At 35.8% G+C, this 20,024-nt stretch overlaps 2 protein-coding genes across 2 annotated transcripts; both read left to right on the forward strand.

The window, feature by feature from the left end:
* The first annotated feature begins 642 nt into the window (after positions 1 to 642).
* Positions 643 to 7,989, forward strand: LOC103833352 (uncharacterized protein At4g13230). Its single transcript, XM_009109437.3, has 3 exons — positions 643 to 6,919; positions 7,010 to 7,066; positions 7,593 to 7,989. Exons 1-3 carry the CDS (start codon positions 6,827 to 6,829, stop codon positions 7,812 to 7,814), a joined length of 372 nt encoding a protein of 123 aa, XP_009107685.1. The 5' UTR covers positions 643 to 6,826; the 3' UTR covers positions 7,815 to 7,989.
* A 1,471-nt stretch (positions 7,990 to 9,460) lies between these two features.
* Positions 9,461 to 10,101, forward strand: LOC103833389 (putative pectate lyase 14). The gene is made up of 3 exons (XM_009109474.1): positions 9,461 to 9,570; positions 9,655 to 9,793; positions 9,883 to 10,101. Exons 1-3 carry the CDS (start codon positions 9,461 to 9,463, stop codon positions 10,099 to 10,101), a joined length of 468 nt encoding a protein of 155 aa, XP_009107722.1.
* The last annotated feature ends 9,923 nt before the right edge of the window (positions 10,102 to 20,024 follow it).

Raw genomic sequence — 20,024 nt, forward strand, 5'->3', positions numbered from 1 at the left:
CTCTGGTGCATCATCTGAATGTTAATCAAAGTTTTCTTCAATGTGTTCCGAAGGTTGAGATGGGTTTTAGATAGCATTCAATCATGCTACGTCTATCTATGGTAGATACACTCGGTAGATCAAAGGTGGTTATCGATCGACGCTAGATGGGTCGTGTCGACCGTCGGTGGATTCTACATGTCGATCGATAGCTAGCTCATGGTGTCGATCGATGTCCGACTTCTTGATTCGTAAGGGTTTGAGTGGATGTGGGTGTTTAGCTGTGAACTCCTTGTGAGTCAGAATTCTCACGGTCGCGCATGACGCAACTTCCTCTATCGATCGATGTGGAGAAACTGATGTCGATCGATATTCGTCTGTCTCCGTCGGTCGATGTTCGTAGCTTGGTGTCAGTCGACACCAATGTGAACCGCCGAAACTCATGGAGCTTCTGACTTAGAAGTCTCCCTCCTGAAGCTTCTCCTCCTTAACTACTTGCCAAAAACATCATCCATGATGGCATTCATGTGTTGCTTCAGTGAGTCATCCCCTTTACCCTTCATAAAGGCCTTTTGCCTTTTAATAGTGTCTCATGTCTGAACCACTTGTGTCTCCAACTTCCTCAAATGTGTGTTTAAAGACTCAAACTCTGAGTTCGGCTCTGTGTAGACAGCATCAATCTTTCCATCAAAGTCCACAATTAACTTCTGCTGACCCTCAAGAAATTGATCCAACATGGACTCTATCTTCCTCTCTCGAGTTTGCGATGGTTGGTTCTGGTAGAAAGAATTTCCATAAGTTATGTTGATGTTGTTGTAGTTTCTGGTAATGTGAACTATGGTTGTATCCACTCTTATGTCCACTGCCAAAAGAGTTTTTGTATCCACTCTGATTTCCAGACCTCTGATTCTGAAAGCCTGAACCACTAACGAAGTTCACATCTTCCTCTTCCTCCATGTCACTGTCGACATCTACAGCCTATACATCCTCTGCAAAGCTGACTTATTTCTTGAGAAGTTTGTGAACACTATCCAGCTTTGTCTTAACGTCATAGAACTGCTCTTTCGAAATCAGTGTTCTTGGTGCTTTTGCTGGATGTCAAGTTCTCCATAAGTCTCACAGCCTCTTCTGGATTTCTAGTGTTGAAGCTTCCATAACTAGCAGAGTCTAGAGCCATATGATATGCCAGCGCGATGCCTCTAAGGAAAGTGCTGAGCAACTGCACTTCATTGAATCCATGGAGTGGACAGTCTCTCTAATATTACTTGAATCTGATCCAGGAGCTTCTGAATGACTATGTGGGCTCATGTGTGAGTGTAGCAATCTTACTCCTTAAGTCTTCAGCGCGTGCCTCGTCAAAGAAGTGACATAAGAATGCATTCTTCTAATCGGCCCAGGATGTGAGAGATCCTGGTTGTAGTTGCTTAAGCCAGTGTGAAGTCTCTCCGGCAAGTGAGTACTTGAAGAGCTTGCAAAAAAGATAGTCCTTAGGGATTCCATTGGCTTTAATAGCAGAAAATAGATCCTCAAACCTCTCCAGATGGTCCATATGATGCTCGTGTGATAACCCACAATAGGGTGTTTGTCCCACGAGTGTAAAGTACTGAGGTTTCAACTCAAAGTCTTGCCTCTATAAGGCTGGAGGACGGATGGCAGATCTGTTCTCATAGTACTGATATGGCTTGTTGTAATCAGGTAATGTCCCGGTCTAGCAGTCTCGTCTACAGCTTGAGCATCTGCAATATCAGCATTAGGATCAGGGATTACAGCCCCCTGATCATCTATCTTCTTACATGCTGCATTACGCAGATAACCCTCTTGGTCATGCAGGTTTCTAGTCATGTCCTGAATTAGAACTAGTGTCACAACCATGTCTCGCGGCTCAGTATCGGTCGACGGTGGAAGGCAAGTATCGGTCGACGAGCAGGTGTTATTATCGATCGATGCGGTACATTTGCTTTTGCGGATGGTGCGTTCTAGAAGTGCAGGATCTAAAAAGAGAAGTGTATATTCCTTGTTGCTTCTAGTACTTTTGGAAATGCACCTGAAAAGACAAGAAATTTTTTTGTCAGTTTTTGCAAGTAACAAAAACCTAGACTAAACCTAATTAAATTTGATCTAATGGCGATCGAAGCTCCCCGGCAACGGCACCAAATTTGATATCACTCAAATTACGCTAAGGAGTGGTTTACTCTCTCAAATTCACAGGGAGCTAAGTCACACAATAGATATATCTAGTTATGTAGTTAAGCTAGGCAAATAGGTTTAAAGCAATAAATAGCAGGGGTGAACAAGTAATTGTTCGATTGATTGATTGGGGTTTTAAGACAAATATGGAAGACATTAGACTTAGGGATACTAAGCATATATGGATATTCTAGAACTCAAACAATAAAAATAGTTAATCAACTTTCGTATATTTAGACTATATATCGCCAGATCTAGACCTCAGCTATCGCTTGTTGGTCCTGAGAAAGTGTCGATCGATTCCAACAACGGGGTGTTGATCAATACACCTTTCAGCCCGTCGATCGATGCAACTAGCGAGTTGTCTATCGATGAACCTTCCAGGGAGGGTTATCGCACGAGTTTGACTTGTTCACTAGGTTTAACTAAATCAGCTTCTACTTGTTTCTAGAAATCCTAACACAATCTAAACTAATCTGGCCGAGAACCAAACTTCCGCTTGCGCCCTACTATCTAAAGGCAAGGTCCTAGTTAGCTATTCTAGAACACATGCATCAAGAACAGTTTAGTTGATTAATATTCCTGACACTTAGCAATTCTATATTTTGGGCTAATCCCTCATGAATATCTGAACCCTAAATCTAACAATAAGAACTACTTAGACATAGCTAAGCAATTCATAACAACAAGATATAAAAACTGCATAAATAGAATAAAATAGAAAATTGGAGTTCCAATCACAAATCTTTGAAGGAGTTATTGGATCTTCTCTCTAAATCTAAAACTCTAATTATATTTTCTGTATGAAAGTAAGAAAGCGTGTATTACCTAGAACAATGATAGAGCACATAAATATTAGGTTAAAATTTGTCAGGGATAATCTGGTAATTCATGTTGGACTTGGGCTTAAAGTCGGATAGAACCATTCAAGCCTCTGCGCGTTTCGTCGTCGATTGACAACACCGAGTGTGGGTCAATCGATTATCATTCTTGATCATCGATGCTAGGCTGGTCGATGGTCAGCTACGGGTCTTTATCATTTAATCTCCAAAATGCACCAAAGTCACCATTTTCCTCCAAATCACTCCAAAACTTGAAAACATACTAAAAACACTCCAAAACAGTTAATATGTATTTAAAAACACTTATATATCATGGATAAAAATGGGTAAAATCCATGGTATAATTCGGAGTCGCTAATAATGAATACGATAAGAATGAATCTGGTTAAAATTAAAAGTTTATCCGTTGGTTTGCATTTTGAATGTGTCGATCAGTTTTAGTGCGTCAGAACATGTCGATGAAAGAGGGTGATAACGATGGGAAGGAACCCGTGGTTTACGGTCTGAGCTTAGCAGCGCTGTCGATAACGATTAGGGTCTCTCGTTGTGGAGACATGTCCGCAGATGATAGGTCCTAAATGTCTTTATCACTTTATCAGTTAACTATAAACATATGTGTCATGATGAAATAGTTCAGTGGCTAGACACGTGTCCATAACACCGTGCTCTAAACCCCGAGGTGGTTTTAGGAGAAGCGGTCATTACATGTAAAATTTTATCTTTATAATTCTTAACGATCTATATTCTTACACAGGGTAAAAGTGTATGGAAAATAGTAAATTTTAATTTACATTTTAGTTCATTATTACCATTATACATTACATAGAAAATGTACATTTGCTGATTTTTTATCATAGGCATATATTACGTTTAGTAGGACTTCTTGAGTTATGAATTTTTTATATTCAGCTATCCCTAGGCCTTAGCTATATCAAAATGTAGATTTTGTATATGACCAAGACATATGGAAGACTTAATAGGTAAAGAAGAAATAATCGATGAACTACTGACGATTCCCAAAGAATTATAAACAATTTAGGAAATAGGTTTGGGGTTTATGTTTTGTTTGAAATTTCCGAAGAATTGTAAATTTTTATAGGAAATTTGTCATCTATTTCTGACGAATTTGTGAAAAATTTCCAACGAATTTAGATTGTATTCAAAATAAATGGTAAACCGCATATCTACAAAATCACCATAACATATATTAAGTGATAAATACGATGTGGATTAATTGGCGCTCAATTATTTTAAAGCTATATACACTTTCGCGATGGATGCATAACCTTTCTCATTAACACTTATATACTAAAGAAAACTCATTATGGTGATTAACCTTATAATCATGTATTTATGTGTTTTCAAGTGGTTTCTAACATTTTGAAGATTATAAACCCCTAAAAGTCATCAATATATTATCAATAGATAATGTCTGTCTATTTTGATATGTTTGGAAAGCTTAATCCACACTTCGTTAGAAATTCGTCAAAAATTTCTGACAAATATTTTTTTCCTGGTCAATTATAAATAAGATAATATACCCCTTTCTGACGGAAAGGTATATTCATATATCGAAAATTGTCAACTTGCTCATTAAAAGAAATTTCAGAACCTCTGAAGAAATTCCAAGGGAAAAGGTATATTCGTCGGAATTGAAATTCACCCGGGAAAAAATAACCAACTAATGTTTTGTGAAGCAAAATTAAAATAATTTTTAACGAACTTAATCAGTCAATTTTTAAACATAAAAACTGAAAAGTTTCTTCTTCTTTTTTCATTGCAACATTATCTTTCTCTAAACTCTCTCTATTCTCTCTCTTCCAACCGAAGAACAGCCGCGAATCTTTCCCCAAAAGATCCCCACAAAACTTGTTTGTCATTTATTAACCTCTCAGCAATCTTATATTTTAGATTGTATATGTGTTAGCTTATTAGAATTGATAGATTTTACGGATTAAAACGTTAGAAATGAGTTAGGTTGGTTGATTTAGGATTTAATATGATAAATTTTGTGTTAGAATTGTTAGCTTTAGGATGTTACTTGTTAGATTTAAGATTTGAGTAATTGTTTTATATTTTTTATGTTTTGTTATTTTTGTTTTTTAAATTTTTTTTATGATTTTATAAAACGTTTTTAAGGTTTTATAAACATTTTAAGGTTTTATAAACGTTTTTAAGTTAAAAAAAAAGTTTTTATGTTTGTGTTATTTATAAAACGTTTTATGTTTTTTTTAAATGATAAAAAAACCTTTTTAAAACGTTTTCAGTTTATAAAACGTTTTTATGTTTTTCAGAATTTATAAAAATGTATTTCAATATTTAGAAAATGCTTTCAATTATAAGAAGTTTATTTAGAATTTATTAAAACACTTTCACTTTTTTAAAAAATATTTTCTACTGACAAATCGTTTTATGCTTTTAAAATTCATAATAACGTTTTTCACTTCTTTAAAAAAAAATTCACTTTATAAGATGTCGAAAGTTTTTTTCTAAAATTTTATAAACGTTATTAAAATAATTTTATTATAAAAAAAGTTTTAAAATTTTAATTTATAGTATATTTATGTAAATAAAGAATAACATTTATCATAGACAATTGTAAATTAGTTTTTTTTGAGAAATAAATTAATCTAAATATTATATTTTAAATACACAATTTCCGACAAAAATATACATCAGAACTTCGTCAAAATAATTTCTGTTGAAAATTCATCAAACAGCCCGAAGAAATTTCGACGAATTGTTTTTGACATTTTTGTATTATGTTTCATTGAGATTTTTGTTTGTCAATGGAACATATAGTTATACCTTCTTAAAATCCACATTACATTTCCTTTTTCACATAATCATCTAATATTTAATTTTTAAAAGTTTATGCATCCAAATTAAATGAACCAAGTCTCTATTTATAGAGAATAAAAATGATGAATTATGATGAAAATAGCTTTTTCTAAAAAGAAATATTAACTACAACATATTTGGAACAAATAGGGTGAAAAAAAATTACTAAACTCAACAACCAATTATAATTTAAGAACTATATTGATATTTAAAATAAACAAAATTTTCAACTTTTCAATCTTCTTTTGAAAGCAAGCGTGGAATATACATATTCAGTTTAGCTGGTCCATATTTTTTTATGTGGATCCCACTTTTATGTTTTCAACTAGTTGAATAGGTTCAAGAATTAATCACGTCTCTTTTTTTTCTTTTTTCAAAACTACCATTGTAACCATTTAACAATTGAAAATATGTAAGTTCAAAAAAAAAAAAAAAACAATTGAAAATATGTTTCAGCAGGTCCATTGCACGTAGTCTTATAAGTATGAGGAGTTAAATGAAAACTTCAGTCACATCAAGTTTTATCTGATGAAGGATAGGGCTGTGGCAGATCGGCTCTAGCAAAGCAAGAGGCCGGTGCTGTCTTCCGAAAAGTATAAAGACCTTACCACCAAGAAAAATGGCACCATTTTCTCACATGTTAATTTATTGTTGGCTGGTACAACATCAGTCGGAACATCCCTGTAATTTGTGGTCAACTGACCAATAAATAAAGCATCAATTAAGGAAATGAAATAGGCTGCCAGGATTGTGTCACACGGACAAAGCTAAAAGTAGCTAATCAAAACTGGAACCATTCGATGTTCCGAGTCACACTCCTCATGTCCCACAAAAAAAAATCCATGTGTCTTTTTCACATACGACTTCAACAACTCCTATACATTTTTCAGTTCCTTTATATATACTTCAATAGCGTAAGCTCAACTAATTATTAAACTCATTCCATATTTAATCAACAGAAAGAAGAGAACTAAAAAATGTCAAGCTTATCATCTATTGCACTTTCCCTCCGCAACAAGGCACTCATCACTCCGAGAGTTCTCTCTTCCGTCCCGAAAAGACTTATCCATGTAATATATTGTGTTTTTCTTATGTATTCATGATAAGAAACGTCTAACTAATCATATCTGTCCTTGATGATTTGACTAAATTACTCAAAGGGGAGTACGATGAAAGAAGCTTCCGTCTGTGACAAAGCCACCGAGGCTCAACAAAAGGTATCATATTTTCCTAAGAACTTTACCTGAGATTATATTTAACTTAGGCTCAATTTGTCTTAAAACATTTCATTACTGCGTTTGTATACAGGGCCGTCCCTGAGATGCTGGGGGCCTAAAACAATTTAGTAAGGGTTTTATAAAAAAAAATTTTTTTACAAATTTAGGGGCCCCTTCTTATGTAAATTTTTTAAAAAAATTTGGGGGCCCTAAGCCGGTGTTTCAGTCCGCTGTGCCCAGGACCGCCCCTGTTTGTATATCCAAGTTTTGTTATTTTGAAACTCTTGCTTTTGGCTTGTGTTTAATTGTGCGTTTATAACAACCAAACATATATTGTTTGAATTTTAAAACTGCAAGTTCGTTTAGAAACAAAAAAAAAATACAGAGAAAGCTAAAAGCAGATGGATAGGTATACAGATAGAGACAATGATGTAAATATACATACATATATATTCATGTGTGTGATTTGATTCCATTGTATCCTTCACAAACGATTTCACATAACTAAATTTATTGGATGATCTAGGTGGCCAAGAAGGCGGACGAAGGAGCACAAACGATCTCCGAGGCCGCCGGTAACTTAAAGGACAGGGCGAAGAACACTGCAGAGGAGGCCTGGGATAAGGTGAAGGACACGACAGAAAAGATCAAAGATACCGTCACCGGAAAAACCGAGGAAACCAAGGAGTCCATCAAAGCCAAAGCCAAGACCGTCGAGAAAAGCATGAACACCAAGAACCTCAAATAATAAACTTACTGTCAATTTTAATATTTCACTAAATCAAATAATCTATTTTAAGAAAAGAATCAAATAAAATGTACCTACGTAATCTGGAGTTGTTTCAGTATGTTTACACTTCTGGTTTGTGTTAAGAAAATAAATTACTTTATCAGGTAAGAATAAACATGGGGGTTATAGAACATGTGGAAATTTATGTTAATTAATTATAACATATCCCTACAATAATAAGTAAGAACAAAACTTGCATTCATCTTTTCTGGTGAAATGTCAAATTCACCTCATCTCTTATCACCAATCAAAGTGTTATGCAAGATTAATTAAAAAAATATTAAAATTAAAAGAAGAAAAAAAATAACAGAGGAAAAAGAACTACGTTAACGCAAAATCCTAAACCCTAAACAGTAAACACTAAACCTAAAACCTTAGACAATAACATTAAACCCTACTCTATAAACGCTAAACCCTGAAGAACAAACTTCGATGTTAATGCTGCCATTAGGGTTTAGTATTTACGGTTAGAGTTTATGCGTTAACGGTGTTAACGTCGTTTCGTTTAAATCGGTGTCATTCTTTTTTTTATAGTTATTTTGCTTTTTCTTTTTAATTTTAATATTTTTTTTTATTAATCTTGCATAACATTTTGATTGGTGACAAAAAGTGAGGTGAATTAGACAGTTCATAAAGGGTCAAGTTTTTCATGAAATTTTTAAAGTTTCTTAAATGGTATTCCTTCTGTTCCTAAAAGATCCATGTTATAGTTTTTTCACACTTATTAAGAAAATATTTAAAATTGTATTTTCCAATACATTGTTTTTCTTAATTAACTATTTCCAATAACCAATGAGATTTTATTAAACACAATTTTATTTTTTGAAAAGTACAATTTTTCATTAATTAATGTCTTGAAAATGTAAAAATGTATATTTTTGAAACAAATTTTTTTTTCTAAAAATGGATCTACAAGGAACAGAGGGAGTATATGTTTAGGAAAATAGTAAAAAGAACAAAATATTACGAACGAGGATGATTAAAATGCAGAAAATAAAATGTAATAAATGTTTAGAACAAATGGTGTTAGGATACTTGTCCTGAAATACCTATTCAGAGCAATCAAGCCCTATTTATTTTTACTGCACCAAATTCAGAGCAATCAAGCTTTAATTTTTTTTTTAAAACCACAGCTCTTGAAATTACCTACAGCTGCACAAGTGCTCTGCAGAGCCAAATATTCAAAGCAACTTTTTAGTGCTTTCCACAAAATTCTACAGCAATAAAATCTAAAGTCACAGCAAAAAGTCTACAGATTTTTTTCTACACTAAAAATGTTAAAGCTAGGGTCTTTGGCATTTTGTCGTGATCAAGTTAAAGTTTCCTAAATGCAACGCCCATTAATTCAAAAAATGAAATTATGTCCTTTTCTTAGCCATGATCTTAGAGTATTTCTAAGCCCAATCCATATTTTACTCCAAAATAGAAAAAATGGTGTGAGATATGGAGTGATGAACAAAAAATAAAAGCACTATTTTATAAATGGAGTAATCATTTTATTTTTTCTTTATTACTCCATTTTCCATTCTATTTTCTCAATTTTAGAATAAACTATGGAGTGGAGTTGGAGATGTCCTTAAGAAGGTGACACAGAAGACGGTATAATGCAGGCTATTTTGTTGGGGCATACTGATTCCTACACGAAAGACAAAATGATGCAAGTGACCATCGCATACAACCATTTTGGCGAGGGTCTTATACAGAGAATGCCAAGGTGCTTCAACATTAGTTTCCTCGTATTGATTAATTAATTAGTATTTGAATCTTGTAGATTTATGATTCTTTGGTGTTATTTCAGGTGTAGACATGGATATTTCCATGTGGTAAACAACGATTACACTCATTGGGAAATGTATGCAATCGGTGGAAGTGCTAACCCTACCGTTAATAGTCAAGGAAACCGGTTCCTTGCCTCGGGAAACCGGTTTGCTAAAGAGGTATGTAACCTAGAAAATATAATTTGATAAGTCTAATTGGTAAAATTGAACATAATAGTTCATTCATTTTTTGAGTATATTTGTCCCAGGTGACGAAACGGGTAGGTGCAGGGGAAGGAGAATGGAACCAATGGAACTGGAGATCACAAGGAGACTTATTGCTAAATGGTGCCTACTTCACTTCATCTGGAGCTGAAGCTTCTTCAAGTTATGCTAGATCTAGTTTAGCTGCTAAATCATCTTCCCTTATAGATATGCTTACCTATAGCTCTGGTGTCCTGAAATGCAGGATCGGTACGCCTTGTTAATTATTTGTACAACTTCGAAAACAAATAGAAACATATGAAATGGAAAGAAAGAAGAAAAATGGTTCGGTTCCCATGTTTTGACTCCAAGTTGTTATATGATTTCATTTCTATTTGAACTTTTAAGAACAAACTATGTTGGAGAAAAGATCGTATACATTAGAAATATGAACGTGATTTGGTAATATATAAAATGACTTGGGCCAATCAGGCCCGGCTTAAAATGTATGTGGGCCCTGTGCCATACAACAAAATTTACCTGTGTAAATATATGATTTTAAAGAACTCAAAAAAATAGGGCCCTAAAAAAATAAAACTCAACAAATCAGGGCTCTAAAACAAGTAAAATTCAAAAAATAAATGCTCTAAAACAGGTAAAAAATTCTAATGAAAATAAAAGGGCCCAGTGCATTTGCACCTTCAGCACCACCCCAAAGCCGGCACTGGGGCCAATCCATTTACCGTCAATTAGTTTTAAGTTGAAACACACATAAAACTTAACTAACTTGATAATAGTTGCTTTCCTGCACCACGTGTAGAGACAAAAAAAATAAATCTAAATTATATATAAAACATTATTTTATTATTCTTTTATATTTTTTTATTTTCTTTTCTATGTTAATAGAAAATTTGATTTAATTGAACATAAAATTAAGATAAAATAAACATTTTTTTATTTTAAATTATCTTTAAAAATAGATATGTATATATTTAACATGATAATCTTAGATATATTTTATCTATATTTTTAGATAAAATATATTAAATCAACTTGAATGAAATTAGTAAAAAAAATTGTTATAAAAGTTGTATAATTATCAAAAAGTACAATTAAACAGTAATTCTAAAATTTGTAGATATATAAAAAAGCTAAAAATATTAGGATTAAAAAAATTAATTTAAAAATGTATAAAAATGAAATCGTTTTGAGTAATAAAATTGTATAATTATAAAAATAAATATAAAAAATATTTCAAATTTTTTAAAATATTATTATACTTTTTATTATGTTATTTAATGTCATAATTGAATATATTTACTTTAATGATGTTGTATAATTTACTACCATATTTTAAAAAAATTACCAAAAATATAAATAAATATTAAATGTTATTGTCCATATCACATTCAGCCATAAACCATCTCAGCAATTCTAGTGTGCTCAGCAATTCTAGTATGTCATGTCATATGTATTTAATGAAATAGAATGTAGAGAGGATATGTGTCAAAATCACTTTGCAAATAATGTATAAAGGATCAGGGCAGATCCACATCATGATCAATTAATCCGGCCCAGAAAGTGGCCTGATCAACCCACTAGTTTGACGGCTCAAAGATGGGTCAATTCCACCAAGATAGTTAGAAAAAGAGCATTATCTCAAAGAGGGGTATGGTGGATCTATCGAGATTAATAGTTATACATACCATTATATCGAGAGAGAATGTTGGAGAAAAGACCACACGTTAGAAATATGAAAAAGACTTAAGTAATATATAAATGACTTGGATCAATTCACTTAGTTGGAAGATCATAAAACTTAATAAATTAAATCAGATACAATAGTTTTGTCATGAAACAGATTTGTCTCTACCAAGTCAGAGTATTACAAACAAGAAAACTAACAGATCTCTGTATTACAAAGACTTCCTAGTCAAAATGGAGCCTCGGCTTCAGTTTTTATCTCACTAGGGCTGTACAAATCTGACCTATTCCTGGCTCTGTACTCTTCCAACTGCCCCCACAACTTCTTTCATGTTTAACAGAATGTTTTACCTTGTGTCCATTCTTTGACAACGGAATATTTAAGATGTTTGTTGAAACAGAAACCATTCCCAAAAACTAAACATTTAAAGATTTTTTCGGGAAGACCTTGTACCCCTTGCAACCGGATTTGCATTTCCAAGCTGAGCCGAGTTCTCCAACACATTAATTTGATTTTTTTCCTTGCACCACGTGGTGCCATTTGAATCTGGCTCTCATGAATCTCATACGCCTTTATAGAACACTTTGTTTGAGTAAGTTCTTTTGTTTCAGTCATAGTATCAAAGGTCCCTACATCTAACACAATATTTTATTTTTCTTCCTGATTCTCGTTCTCTTGAATCTCACCTTTTTCTTCATCCTCTATACTCAGTAGAGAGAATTTTGTAGGTGAAACAAAGTGAATCTACTTGTCTCTCAACGGGTGTACGCAACGGTGAATGTCCTTTCTTTCCCGGTGAGACCTGCAACCAATTTTGATCCACATCCTCCTTCTGAATACTATTCACCAGTTCCTTCCCTTCCATCTTTTCTTTTCCATGGGTCTCCATCTCTTCATAATCATTTTGAGAGCTACTAGAGTCACTTCTCTCTTCTCCAAAATGGTTACCAACATTGCTATTTTGACTCTATGGAGTAGTAACTTCAACCTGTTCCTCAACTTTTGTAAGCACATAGACACGTTCCACATATACCCATTCATCACATAGACTGCAATGAGATGGAAGCCATGGGTAGATAAACTCAACAGTAAATTCCTTACCATTTTTTGAGAATGTGATTGATTTAGGTAGAATCTTGGTGACATCAACATTCACAAACAATTTTTCCACTTCAAAAAGAGTAAACCATTGTATCAGGATGAAGTCTCACCAGAAACCCCACAGCACTATGTTACGATTTGGATCTCAAAAGGTAACAATACTGATAATCAAAGATGCGATGTTCTTATTACTCAGAAATGGTATACAAAGAAAGAAAAACTATTGATTCTCTCTCTACAACAACTCTCTAATTTCTCGATACCCCTCTCACCAAATCACCTTCTCACATATATAAAAAAAGTATAAACCATAAAGTAACTAAACCATGGTTACTTTTACCAAACCATGGTTCCTTTGATCTTATTCTAGCTCACCCAATACCCACACTTATCATTACTTCCCCCTTTAAATTCAACCAGGTCCTTAAGGTTGAGGCAAAGTGAATGTTTGAGCACTCATCATCTTGACACTCCCAGACTTGAGTGCAAATGGAATAAGCACATAGGTTTCATCTTGTTGCTTTGAATCAAAGAAAAGAATGTAACCGGAAGGATTTTTCACTCCACCCGACATTGTCGTGAAGAAGATTCTCGGTTGATCCTTAAACCTGTCGATTTGAGTATATATCTCTTAAGACCTATAAGTTGAATAAGGTACGAGAACAACCAACTTCTGAAGAAATTCTGCAGTATGAGTCTTCATGTTGCCACTACCGGTAACAACTTCGAGAAGATATAGATAATCTGAGACTGGCCTTGATTAGATTTTGGGATGATTTTTCCACTTTACTCTTTCTTTGAAACCTAGTTTCATGCATTCAGGACCATTATCCAAAACTGATATGATTTGTTGATGTGATACAACTAGTGCTCTTAATAGCTTCCAGCTATATCTCTCCAAATCACCACAAGCACAAGATATTAAATTCAAGATGGAATATTGTTATCATCTGGCCTCAACTTTACTCTTTCATGATGTGGAATCTCTCTTTCATCTTCCTCCATCATTATGTCTTCCATTGTAATCCATGGAGCCTCGCTTATACAGTCTTGAATGGTAGTCTGATACGGCGATCAAGTCGTATGGGAAGATCCTGAACTTGTGTTTCTCAATTGGTCCCATCCTGAAATCGTCCCTGCTCAATTGGTCCCATCCTGAAATCGTCCCTGCTAGCCTCCTTTTTCGTGTCTTTGCTGTTCATGATAGTAGTCAATCTTTCTCTCATCCAACTGTTAAAGCTTGTGACAGTTTCTGTGACCTTGTACAGATCCTGAAGTTGAATTATTCTCCCTTCTGAATTTCATAGGCCACTTTCATCAAATTCTCAAACAACAGAATCCCAATGATCCTCTCCTTTGTACCACGACCTGTAGCTTTTATAGCTTGAATGGATAATCTTATCAGCTTTGGTTCCTGGTAATGACTCAACACAACACGGTGCCCTCATCAGTGCCAACTCCCTTTATCTTATCTGCTTGACGAGAACCTGCGCCACCTGGATCCCATTGGCAACTAATCACATGTTCGGATCCTCCATTTCTCTGCAGGAGTGTAGATATATTGGTTTTCCAGCAGGAATAGAAGTGATCACTCTTTCCACCACCAGCAGCCATTGGTTTCTTTTGAAATGCACTGAGCCTGGATCCCATACCTTCATCGCACGCTGAGAATCCCATTTCTCAGAACAATGTAAATATATTCCCAGATTATCCCTCAAGCACCTCGAGCATTTCACTTCTTTGCCCTTTCTCATCTTCGTAGCAATCAATATCACCCAAACGTTAAGCTTCATCCATTTCCTGTGATTTTTCTGCTTGAACTTAAGTTCGTGAAACAGTTTATTTTGCTCCAACTCAGGCCTAATTCTCTTCATGTAAAACTTCATCTTCCCTTTCTTTGCTCTCCCACAATGATTTCCATCCTTGGTAGACGCATTAAACTCTCTCATGCCGCTTCAGTTTGCTTCTAGTCATGTGCTTGTCTCTAGATTTAAGTTTCTCCAACTCTATCAAGGACTTCACTCCTACTGTTGTATCCAGCGAGAGAAGCTGTCTACAAATACATCGTTTGTATTTCCACTTAGCTCTCCTTCTCGTATAGGTATCTAGCAGTAACGTGCACCCCATCTACTCAATATCATTTAGCTTCAGCCATTTTCTGCTCTCCAGGCAAACCCTTCCAAAGTGATTTCTTTTACACCATCTCTTTAAGTTCATTCTAAAGGAATGCAACACTAGTTTAATACTTCAGTGGAGAAAAATCTACTTACCTAACAGCCATGCCACGTTTGTTTCCTTCATTTTCTTGTGCAGTTGTTTGAACTTGGGTTCCTTCCATTGAGCATGCCTCATTATCCCTTTCTTCTTCTTTATAAACTTCAACAGCCATTTTTTGTTGGTGAGTAGACAACAATAGACACCTCTTTTCAAATACTTCATTGAACTCTTTCTTTGACTCTTAGACATGTTTTTCCTCTGAAATTCAACAATCTCTGAGTTAGCCTTCCTAGCTTGTTATTTACATCCCTTAGACTGAGTAATATCCTTCTTAATCTTCATTTCACTTTCTTCCCTCTCAGGTGCTTTCATCGAATAATCGGTGTGCATGCCCACCTATCTCCGCCTCTATTTGTTTTACTTCATTGTGTTGGTGCTTACCCTTTCCCTCTAAATCAACAAACCCATAAACCTCCTTCACATCAATACCCAAATCGACCACTAGGTTTCCCGGTATATTCATAGATACCTATCATCTCTTATTTTTCTTCCTCATGTTACTTTTTGGCTCATAGGTTGAGGTTTTGGAATTGTTTTCCCTTGGGCACGATGGGATTTTTAATTCTGTTGCTTCCTCATCTATCCCCAAAGATGCTATCAGATCTAGAAAACCCATATGTGTCTTGATCAGATAGTTTGTCTTCTCAGGTTTTGTCGCATGTGAAATCAGCTCGGTACACTTCACGATCAGATCCCAATCTTTAGAAACAGGTGTATATTCCTCCAATGATTTCCTTGTAGCATCTCATTATCCCAACCATCAATCATGCGACGACACTCTTCCAACGTTTCCAACTGTTTCTTCTTTTCCTCCTCAGGCGCCATCACCGCATGTCACTGTCACGGTTCGTCATTTCTCGGATCTCTTCTATCTCTTCTATCACTTCCAATGACATCCTACTCTCTAAAGCGATTTCGATCACACACTTCTCCTTTCGCTCCTGGTATGAGGATCTGCTCCACCGCTCTTGAACAACCATGGTCGGCTTCAGGATTTTCACTCTGTCCCTTTCCGGTTGTTTCTCCACAACTAACGGTGTCATCATCGTCATGCCTTGTTGCAAACGTTCCAGCACTTCATCGATTTCAGCTTTCTTCGAGGGTCTTCGGAATAGAACAGCTCTGATACCACTTTGTTACGATTTGGATCTCAAAAGGTAACAATAAAGATAATTAAAGATGATATGTTTATTATTACTCAGAAATGGTATACAAAGAAAGGAGCCATTAGACTTTCTCTGCAACAACTCTCTAATTTTTCGATACCCCTCTCACCAAACACCCTCTTTTATATATAGAAAAAGCATAAACCATAAAGTAACTTAACCATAGTTAGTTTTACTAAACCATGGTTACTTTGATCATATTTTAACTCACCCAATACCCACACTTATCACACTAGTAATAAAACTAAGACCTTCCAATGAAAAAATGTGAAGTGGAACTTTTTTGAGTGAACCATGTAGAGATCAAATCTTCCTCTTGCTTCTCCTATTCCGTTTTAGGTGTCCATTTGTGGCTACCATTGGCACTCCTTCGACATTCCACATTCCCCTTCGTAGTATACACTCACGGGACTTAGGATTACAGACCATAAACCTTATTGTTGTGGAGTTAACCTCAAAGACCTTTGTTTTAGAGTCCATAGCTCCAAATCTTATTAGGAATCACAGGGAACTTCGCAACATATGGAGCTGAGTCCAAGAATTTCCCAACCAAAAAAATCTTCCATAGCAGTGTTGCACTATGTATTACATCATCAGGAATTTCCACATAAACTAAGGAAAACGAAAATGCTATGCTTTGAAGATGTATTTTCTGTATCAGTTCGTGAAGTACCACAAGAGGTAGTACATGCGTGTGTCATGAAGATGGGTTTTGTTGGAGCTCGTGTTGTTTGATGTCCGTGGGCTTGTTAAGCTTGGAGAAGAAGCAATATGTTTATTAGGAGATTTACATTAAGTGTAAAGGATATTACTTGAAGAGGAAAAGGCAAGAGAGTTATTCCTTAAGAGAAAAAGGAAAGTTGCTTAAGTTGTCTTTGGAAGAACTTAGGGAGCAAGTTTTGGTTATCTATTCAAGGAGAACGTGCATCTACTAAGAAAGTTGTCTCTGCAAAAAGAAGAAAAGTCGAGAGATCATTATTTTGTGCTTGTGTGATCAAGCCTTTGGTGTCACTACTCTGCGTTAGGTGCTGACGTAGTTGGTGAAGTACTTTCGAGGAGTTGGAAGATTGAACTCTAGATTTAGGGGGAGTTTAGCTCGGGATCGGGGTGATTCTGATAAACAAAATTCTAGACTCTAGTGTGAGTTTTAGCTTAGGATTGGAATAATCCTAAAGAATTTTTGTAATAGAAAAGATTGGTGTAAGACTTTCTTGTTCTAGTGAATTCAAAAAGAGAAATTTGTGTCTTTTACTTTCTGCACTTTATTCACTCTGACCTCACTGCACTTACAATTGGTATCAGAGCGGGTCACCTAAGTTATTGGTGTGATCTTGAAGGGTGAGGACATAAACTAGTTCAGGAGGAAGGACAAAGTTTTTGATGGCGGCTTATCAAGAGGGAACGTCTATGACAAAAAAAACCCATGTCTTGATTCATCCAATTTTAGGAATTGGAAGGTACGAATGCAAGCTTTCATTAGTGGTCTTGATGAGGATTGTTGGAGCTCTATTGAAGCTGGTTGGATTCATCCGGTGATGCTTAATGGTGAGAAGGTTGAAGTTCTTAAGCCAAGAGATCAGTGGACTGCTTCAGAGAAGAGGGCTTCAAGTTGCAACTCTAAGGGAAAGACTGCGATTTACAATGCTATTGATGCAAGCTATTTCAAGTTGATTTCTTAATGTGCTTTAGCTCAGAATGCATGGAAGATATTGGAGAATATGTTTGAAGGTACTACAAGTGTCAAACGTACCAAGCTGGATATGTTAGCATCAAGGTTTGAGAATATGAGGATGGATGAAGAGGAAATCGTGGCTCAGTTTAGTGCTAAGTTGTGTGACATTTCGAATGAGTGTTTTGCACTTGGAAAGCAGTACAAGGAAAAAAAGCTGGTGAAGAAGCTGAAGAGATCGTTGCCATCCAAGTTTGAGTCAAAGATCTCTGCTGTAGAAGAAGCTCACAATTTGGATGAGATGGCTTTCGATGAGTTTGTTGGGATTGTTCAAGCTTTTGAGCTGAGCAAATCATATGGAAAAAAGGAGAAGAAGAAAGAAGATCCACATGGACTTGCTCTCAAGGGTTCAACTTCTGAAGATCATATGTCGATGCTGTCAAGAAAATTTGCTAGCTACCTGAAGGAAAGAGAAGGCAGGATAAAGAATGGAAGAAGAAGTGATTTGGGCAGATCATCATCAAAGGTACAATGCTATGAGTGCAATGGATTTGGGCATGTTCGAAAGCAGTGTGCGAATTTACTGAAGCAAAAGAAGAGGGGCAACAAGAATGATTCTGATGATGATTCAGATGATGGTGAGAAGCTAAAGAACTTTGTCGCATTCACACCTTTTGTGACTGGTTCTAAGACAGAATCTACGACGGGATCTACAGCGGGATCTGCCTCAGCGTTTGTGCCAGGGTCTTCATGTGGAGGTGATGATGATGCTGGAAGTGATGATGATGATGGTGGAACCTTTGATCTTGCTGGAAATTATGAAAAGCTGCATGAGCATTGGCTTAAGCTGGTTGAGGCGAATTCAGATTTGGCTAAGGAGAAAGCTAAGCTAGAAGCTCAAGTTGCTGAAGCACTTAAGTATGCCTCAGAGAAAGAAGAAGAAGCACGACAGGCTGGTGCTCAACTTGCAGAGACTCAGAAGGGTTTGAGGATGATGAATAATGGGACAGATCAACTAGATCATCTTCTCAGTATTGGACAAAGTGATAGATGTGGCCTTTGATATCAAGGAGAATGTTCTAAGGCTGAAGGTGTTTTTGTATCAGCAAGAAAAACTAAGGATGTAGCTATGTCTGATACAAAGCATGAGGTTAAGAGGTTTGCTAGGAATGCAACACATGGGAAGACTGCAGTGAAGCCTGCAACTGGTGTGAAGAATGTGACTGCTACGCATACTGCTACGAGTACTGCTACAGAAACTGATACGGCGACTGCTCCAGAGAGAGTTTCTGGATTGAAGAGTGCAGCTCAACGAAAGTTTCGCCCTATTTGTCATCACTGTGGTGTTGTTGGACACATTAGGGCAAGGTGTTTCAAATAATTGAGGGAGAAAAATCAGATGGAGCAAGCTTATGGTATGAGGTATCATGGTCCTATATGTTATTCTTGTGGATTTCAAGGGCATATGCGACGTGACTGTTTCAGGTGGGTTCAAGGAGCTAATCATGGAGGATTTGGGCTCAGGAATACGTAGTCTAGGAGATTTGATCACTATGGAGATGGTGGAATGGGATTTCCTTCTTACTTTGGAGGATATGGATCTTCATATTAGTTTTTGACCATGATGTGACTCATAAGGGGAGATTGAAGATGTGATTTTCTATCTAGAGGTGATGAGTTCACATGCATAGTCTAAAAGGGGGAGATTGAAGATGTATATTATGTATCAGTTCGTGAAGTACGACAGGAGGTAGTACATGCGTGTGTCATGAAGATGGGCTTTGTTGGATCTCGTGTTGTTTGATGTTTGTGGGCTTGTTAAATTTGGAGAATAAGCAATATGTTTATTGGGAGATTTACATTAAGTGTAAAGGATATTACTTGAAGAGGAAAAGGCAAGAGAGTTATTCTTAAGAGAAAAAGGAAAGTTGCTTTAGTTGTCTTTGGAAGAACTTGGGGAGCAAGTTCTGGTTATCTATTCAAAGAGGATGTGCATCTACTAAGAAAGTTGTCTCTGCAAAAAGAAGAAAAGTCGAGAGATCATTGTTTGGTGCTTGTGTGATCAAGTCTTTGGTGTCACTACTCTGCGTTAGGTGCTGACGTAGTTGGTGAAATACTTCTGTTTGGAAGATTGAAGTCTAGATTCAGGGGGAGTTTAGCTCCGGATCGGGGTGATTCTGATAAACAAAAGTCTAGACTCTAGGGTGAGTTTTAGCTTAGGATTAGAGTAATCCTAAAGAATTTTTGTAATAGAAAAAATTGATGTAACACTTTCTTGTTCTAGTGATT

Source organism: Brassica rapa, chromosome A08 (genome assembly GCF_000309985.2).
Source record: "Brassica rapa cultivar Chiifu-401-42 chromosome A08, CAAS_Brap_v3.01, whole genome shotgun sequence".
Classification (NCBI taxonomy): domain Eukaryota; kingdom Viridiplantae; phylum Streptophyta; class Magnoliopsida; order Brassicales; family Brassicaceae; genus Brassica; species Brassica rapa.